General features: G+C 33.4%; 1 protein-coding gene across 1 annotated transcript; it reads left to right on the top strand.

Moving 5' to 3' along the window:
- The first annotated feature begins 372 nt into the window (after nucleotides 1-372).
- LOC111714680 (sodium-dependent nutrient amino acid transporter 1) lies at nucleotides 373-7,863 on the top strand. The gene is made up of 6 exons (XM_023489834.1): nucleotides 373-729; nucleotides 1,508-1,621; nucleotides 3,117-3,253; nucleotides 3,573-3,678; nucleotides 5,979-6,289; nucleotides 6,710-7,863. The coding sequence occupies exons 1-6, from the start codon at nucleotides 390-392 to the stop codon at nucleotides 7,796-7,798; spliced, it is 2,097 nt and encodes a 698-aa protein (XP_023345602.1). The 5' UTR covers nucleotides 373-389; the 3' UTR covers nucleotides 7,799-7,863.
- Nucleotides 7,864-8,171: the final 308 nt, after the last annotated feature.

The following is an 8,171-nucleotide window of genomic DNA, read 5'->3' as shown; positions in this document are numbered from 1 at the left end:
AGTCTCATTCGTTGTGGGTAACCCTGTAAACTGATATTTATTTGTCGCATTGAAACAAATTCAAAATTTACAGTATCGTGGTACAATAGAATAGTTTTGGAATTCTAACAGCATAAACCTTCCTTTCCAATTTNAGAAAAATATTTTATAGGGGGTGCTATAAGAAGTTGATTTGAAATGTTTTTTAAAAAAATCATTAAAAAGAAGTGAAGTCTGGTAATTTTCAAAAATATTAAAAATTTACTTGCGGGGAATGGAGGCTTCAAGGATACGTAATAGGATTAATCAAGAAGAGAAGAGAGGGGGAAGGGTGGGGGGTCGAATTAGAAATTATGATATTCAGTTTAACTTTTCAATTGAGACATGCTCCACCTACAAGAAATATAATAATGTCCAGGTTTAAAAACAAAGTTTTCTCCGAGTCAACCCTTCCAGTGTCCAGGGAAGTGCCTCAGGAAAAGAAAGATGATGATAAAGAGATCAATAAAGATGATTTTGCTACCGAGATTTCTATACTGGGAAAACCTGAAGATATATCTGTTAACATCAACCATAGTTCTGGGGTAGAAACTGAAGAAGAAGATGTATCTGACGATCATCATGAAGATGACCAAGGGGATCCTGAAAATAATCTCGGAGATCCTGAAGCTATCAAGTGGAAGAAAAGGCAGCAATGGGATAAATCAATTGAATTTCTGTTTTCCTGTATTTCTATGTCTGTAGGGTTAGGTAACCAGTTACATACTTTTCAGGAAGTCAATCATTGTTTTTATTCCAGAACTTTGAGATTCAGAGAGAAATGAAATTCCAAACACTGTTTATAAAACGTGGTGCTAAAGGAAATAATTTTATGAAACATTTGTGCACTTTTCTTGATATTGTATGGTTATTTCTAGATATAACAACAGAAAACCAACAAAAGCTAATCTTAATTTTATTTTTGCATTAGATTTAAAAAGATAAAGCGGTCGGCGTGTTTATCAATTGCATTTAAATTTTCTAACAAGGTTTTTTTCAAATTACAAACAAATAGAAGCTGTTAATTGACAGCTTATCTAGTTACTTCTTTATCTATGTGTACACACACTGGTTGAAAGCTTAGTAGAAAGAATAATTTAATATAGAAAGTCGTCTTCACTGTAATGATATATACGACGACTCCATGACTGTATGATATGAAAAGATTTTGAATCCATGAATCAATTCAACTTTATAGCACAGTACTTTAATAAACAGAAAATTTGACATTAATGAAATTGAGCATGAGCTACAGTGCTTGTAGCTTATGAAGTGAAAAATAGTTTGATCAAACTAAATTCGATTAACAATATTTTCATGGCAATCAGACTTTTCTGAAAAGTATTTTTTCTTTTCACAGCCCTAACATTTCAAGTAAACAAAAGATTGTTATTTAAAGACCTGAATAACAGTTCAGCGGATACAAATCAGAGTTGTACAAACAATCATAATTTTTAGCACACACTTCCTTTATTAACTCGTTATTTAGGAAATGTTTGGAGGTTTCCCTTTACGGCGTATGAAAATGGTGGAGGTGCATTCATTATACCTTACATCATTGTTCTACTACTTATTGGTAGACCTTTCTATCTACTAGAGTTAGGTTAGTTTATTATACAGGGTGTCCCACGAAACATTACAATAGCAAGCCGACTTGAAAGTCGTCTTTGATATTTGAATTTATTTGTGACATTTAGTCTTCTATCTACTTTAACATGTATGATTCTTGAAACAATTATTACATAATTCTCCTAGCCCTGGCATTTTCAAAAAGTGGTCTGCGTTTTTTGTGCTTTCAATATTACCGGAGATATAAAGAGTTTGGTTCAGAAATCAATTTTGTTAAATAAAAGCAAAATTCTCGAAATCTGAACAAAATTGTTCATATCTCGAGCTATATTGAAAGCACAAAAAATGCAGACCACATTTTGGAAATGGCAGGACTAGGGGAATTATGTGATTATTATCTCTAGAAATTTACTTCTAAAATTAGGTTGACAAAAAAATGCAGCAAATTATATCAAAAATCAAGACGATATTCAAGTCGTCTTGCATACTGTCATGTTTCGTGGGACACCCTGTACCTTACATCATTGTTCTACTACTTATTGGTAGACCTTTCTATCTATTAGAGTTAGGTCAGTTTATTATACCCTACATTGTTCTACTACTTATTGGTAGACCTTTCTATCTACCAGAGTTAGGTTAGTTTACTATACCCTACCTTGTTCTACTACTTATTGGTAGACCTTTCTATCTACTAGAGTTAGGTTAGTTTACTATACCCTACCTTGTTCTACTACTTATTGGTAGACCTTTCTATCTACTATAGTTAGGTTATTTTATTATACCCTACCTTGTTCTATTACTTATTGGTAGACCTTTCTATCTACTAGAGTTAGGTTATTTTATTGAAAAAATAATGAAAACAAATATTTTATGTATTATTTCAAGATTAGGCTTGGCTAAGGACAAGGCAATTTCTGGGCCGAACGCGGCGTTGCTGCTAGGGTCCGAGATCTGCGGCTAGTAGTTCAAATGAACATAAAAGTAATATGAAAATATGTATTATTTCAGGGTTAGGAAAGGTTAAGACCATTTCTGGTCCGAGCGCTACGGTTAGGACAGGTTAACGATGCGGCTAATAGTTCTAATAAACATAAAAATAGTTCAAATGAACCAAAAATTAGTCGAAATGAAATTTTGCCCGTTTGTCGCACTTTTTGACCCTATTTCGTTTTACCCTTTGTCGCGTTTTTGACCGTTTGTCGTTTGACCCAATTGGTCGTCTTACCCGGCCTATAGCTTGACCCCATGTCGGCGAATACTTATTGCAGACCTTTTTATATTCTGTCAATTAAATTTTAAATTATTTGAATATAATAATATAAGCAGTTTACGTTAAATAGTCAATAAATTAAATTTTTTTTTGTTATTTCTTTGTAGTCTGAAAAAAGGTAGAACATTCAAAATACAGCTTTTTAATTGACAGTTAATTGATTGAAAGAGATATAAAGTACAATTAATATTACATTCTTATCATTTAATAAGGAGCTTTGTTGTTGAATAACAGAAAAATATTTTATAATTTTGTTCAGGATTAGGACAGTTTTCAAGTAGTGGTTGTGTAAAGCTATGGAACCTCGCCCCCCCTTTCCGTGGAATAGGTTACGCCCAGGGGCTTGCTGTCTTTATAGTCTGCTCCTACTACTGTCAACTCATAGGGATGGGAGTCGTTTAAACTACGTTTTTTTGGCTTCAAATGTGTCTTTAAAGAATATGGAATGTTTATCAAATAGCAAAAACTGATTTTATAACATTTAGCAATATTTTTCTTAGACCAAAGAAAACTATGTTTCAAAATAAATAATCAAACGATTTTACCAAAATCGTTTTAGTTAATATCTTTGGCAAGAGTAATGCATAACGTAAAAAGAGCAAACTATTCGAGCATATACAATTTTGAAATAGGACAAGCATCTGAGATCTTTGTAAAGTTTAAAAAAAGCTAAATTTTTCAAAATGTCTCAAAACGATTTCTATTCTATCGACTCATAGCAATCTCCCTATTCTACCTGTTCTCCTCCTTCTACAGTATTCTACCCTGGTCCATCTGCCATATAGAAATGGAACAGAATAATACTATCTGCCTTCCATCAGGTAACATGCTGCCATATAGAGATGGAACAGAAAAATACTATCTGCCTTTCATCAGGTAACATATATTATATATCTGGGATATATCTGCCATATAGAGATGGAACAGAATAATACTATCTGCCTTCCATCAAGTAACATAAATTATATATCTGAGATATATCTGCCATATAGAGATGGAACAGAATAATATTATCTGCCTTTCATCAGGTAACATATATTATATATCTGGGATATATCTGCCATATAGAGATGGAACAGAATAATATTATCTGCCTTTCATCAGGTAACATATATTATATATCTGGGATATATCTGCCATATAGAGATGGAACAGAATAATACTATCTGCCTTCCATCAAGTAACATAAATTATATATCTGGGATATATCTGCCATATAGAGATGGAACAGAATAATACTATCTGCCTTCCGTCAGGTAATATATATTATATATCTGGCGTATATCTGCCATTTATTTGCAATATATCTACCATCTACCATATATCTGCAATATATCTGCCATATATCTCCCATTTATTTGCAATATATCTACCATCTATTATATATCTGGGATATATCTGCCATATAGAGATGGAACAGAATAATACTATCTGCCTTCCGTCAGGTAATATATATTATATATCTGGCGTATATCTGCCATTTATTTGCAATATATCTACCATCTACCATATATCTGCAATATATCTGCCATATATCTCCCATTTATTTGCAATATATCTACCATCTACCATATATCTGCAATATATCCTCCATATATCTGCCATTTATTTGCAATATATCTACCATCTACCATATATCTGCAATATATCTGCCATATATCTCCCATTTATTTACAATATATCAACAATATATCTGCTATATATCTACCATATATCTGCTATATATATGCCATATGTCTGCAACACTGAGATGGAACAAAATAATGCTATCTGCCTTCTCATGTCACATAAATTATATATCTGCCATATATCTGCCATATATCAGTCACATATCTGCTATATATCTGTCATTTATGTAACATAAATCTGCCTTCGGGTCAAATATTTAATATGTCTGCCTTATCTGCCATATATCTGCCATATACCTGCCATTTATTTGCCATATGTCTGCCATATATCTGTCATATATCTGCGACACAGAGAAAGAATAGAATAATACAATTTGCCTTCCTTCAGTTCAAATATTTTATTTATCTACCACATATTTACCGTATATCAACCATAAATCTGCTATATATCTACCACATATTTACCAAATATCAACCATATATCTGCCATATATCTACCATATATCTGCTGTATATCTGCCATATATCTGACATATATCTACCATATATCTGCTATTTATCTTCCATATATCTACCATATATATGCTATTTATCTGACATATATCTACCATATATCTGCTATTTATCTGCCATATATCTGCCATATATCTGCCATATATCTGCCGTATATCTGCCATATATCTGCCGTAAAACAGCCACACAGAGATGGAGCAGAATAATACTTTCTGCCTTTCTTTCAGGTCAAATATATTATATATCTGCCAACTATCTGCTATACATCTGCCATAGATTTGCCATATATCTGTTATATATCTGCCATATATCTGCCATATATCTACTATATAACTACCATTTATCTGCTATATATTTATCATTTATCTGTCATATATCTGCCATAGATCTGCCATATATCCGCCATATATCTGCGATGTATCTGCCATATATCTGCCAATATAGGTCAAACATTATAATTAGATATCAAAATGATAGAATGTCTTACAAACTTTGATAGAACAAAATAAATAATTTGAATTTCTTCTTAAAGGGACTGTTTAGGAGAAATGAAAGGGGATATAGGCTAAAACCTTAACACTTTTGGAGTTGATCACGACCTAAACGATTTCAAAATTTCAATTTGATGTTCCTGACTCGAGAAATTGATGTAAAACTGTGTCAACACTATACCAAAAGTTATATATATGAGATATGGTATATAAATCAAAGTTTTAATCAGATCACATTCAGCAAAATCTGAAAATCAGGATAACGCAGAGGTGCATACTGCATATATATATATATATATGAGTTTGGGTAGAGCGCATATAGGTCACAATCAACTCCTGAAGTGTTTATGTTTCAGCCTATATCCAGGTTTTTATTATCCTGAACTGTCCCTAACAACATACATTGTATACAAAATCGTGTACAATTCTAAAACTAATCCAATCATGAAATCATCATCTCTGGTGTTATCATAATAATTTATTTTTTAGGTCACAACATGTCTGAGTTGAAAATTGGGGATGAAAATATTACAATAGTGTCATCTGCTGAGCAATACTTTACAGTGGGAGTTCTCAATGAGTTTATAGATATATCAGATGGAATCGGGAATCCAGATTTGGCTCTTTGTGGATGCCTCACCCTCTGCTGGATACTTGTCTATTTATCCCTTCTCAGAGGTAATGTTGATTTTGAATGGGGAAATCAGAATTTTATTATTAGCAATCACCAATCCAACCAGGTTATATTTTGCCCAGTGCAAGGTGAATGCATGTTCTGTATGATTATTCAAGACAGGCTGGTACTAGTAAATAGTAGTGGTTCTGATCATGCAACCGTTTGTTGTGAATCAACTCAATCATCTTTTGGGTTCACCTTGCAACTACTCCTGTGCACGCGTAAGCATTTTAAAATCTGTTGATAATTGGTTACTTGGTTAGATTATCTGAATAGACAGACCTACTTATAAATCTTTCATTTTGTTACTAATTAATTGCTGCAGCACTTAAAGTTTATTAACAAGTTGAAACTTTTTTTTTAATTTCCAAAACACATGTTTGTTAAGTTCAGGCTGAGTTATGTCTGCCTAAAAATTAGCCAAATTGTTGATTTCTTAAAAATAGCGCCTGATTTTTAAAATTGTTAAAAAATTTGCTTTTCTTCATTTATCTTTTAAAATGTCTTTGTTTCACCCGTTTAAAGTTTATAAATATTCTGTTGTACAGGTGTTCAGAGTTCTGGTAAAGTAGCTTACTTTACAGCAATATTCCCCTATATAGTGATGCTAATGATGCTAGTAAGAGGACTAACACTGACTGGAGCAGTAGACGGAGTTATATTCCTCTTCAATCCTCAATGGGATATGCTGTACCGGCCCAAGGTGTGGTACGCAGCAGTTACTCAGTCATTTTTCTCTCTAGCAGTTGGATTCGGAATACTTCCAACCTTTGCATCCTACAACAAGTTTAGGTTAAACCTCAACAGAGATTGTGTCATCATTGCAGTAGCAGACACCTTCACATCATTACTAGCAGCGGTTATCACTTTCTCTATAGTTGGACATTTGGCTTATGAGCTGGATTTACCAGTTGAGAAAGTTGTAAAGTCAGGAGTTGGGATGGCTTTCATTACCTATGCGGAAGCGCTGGCACAGTTTGATGTCGCCCCTCAATTATTCGCTGTTCTGTTTTATCTCATGCTCATAACGCTGGGACTAGGAACCGTTATCGGTATGATCAATGCTGTTGTAACCATATTCCGAGATCAGTTTAAATTTCACAAAACCCTGATAACTGGAGTTGTTTGTCTGGTGGGTTGTGGGACAGGAGTAGTGTACACTACACCAGGAGGACAAGCGTTACTTCAACTAGTGGATTTCTACGGAGGAAGTTTACTTGTGCTTTTCATCGCCCTCACTGAGATCATTGGAATTGCCTGGGTCTATAAAACCTCCAGAATAGTTCAAGATTTCAACTTTATGATGAACTGGAGTTTCGGCCTCTATTGGAAATTTTGTTGGACGTTTTTTATCCCAGTGGGGTTGACATTTATTCTAGGATACATATTGATATTCTACCAACCGGTTATATATTCAGGGGTTCAGCTACCAGATTCTGCCGAGCTAGCAGGCTGGTTATTATTTGCTTCCGGGGTTCTTATCATTGGCAGCCATTTTCTTTACACAATAATTCTCCATTGTGTTGCACACAAGATAATAAACCCAAGTGGGGCATTCAAACCACTCAACAAATGGGGGCCAAGAAGACCAAAAGATCGAGAAGATTGGATTGAGATGCTCAAGCTCCTATAGAATTTGTGATCAAAATTGTTTTGTTTTTTACATTATAATTATTGCAATAAATACCAGAAAGATCATGAACGGTAAAAACCGATAATTTTGAAATCATTAACGAACAAAAACAATCGTTCATTTTAAAAAAGAGTGGTAGATACATGTTTTTGAATGCCCTCTTCCAATTTTCTGAAAAGTCGGTCTTTTAAACGAATTGTTTGAAAAAGTCTAAGTATTGCCCTAATTGTAACTATACTTCTTAGGGTCAATAAGTACAGGACAATCTATATCAAATCATCTTTATATAAATAACAGAATAATTATACGTCTGATCCATGCAAAGGTCCAACTTCTCATGTTTAAATAGTTTTAAAAATCATCATCTTTTACA

Source organism: Eurytemora carolleeae, unplaced genomic scaffold, assembly GCF_000591075.1.
Source record: "Eurytemora carolleeae unplaced genomic scaffold, Eaff_2.0 scaffold1626, whole genome shotgun sequence".
NCBI lineage: Eukaryota > Metazoa > Arthropoda > Copepoda > Calanoida > Temoridae > Eurytemora > Eurytemora carolleeae.
The sequence above is the reverse complement of the archived record's forward strand: the minus strand, read 5'-3'. Positions and strand labels throughout refer to the sequence as shown.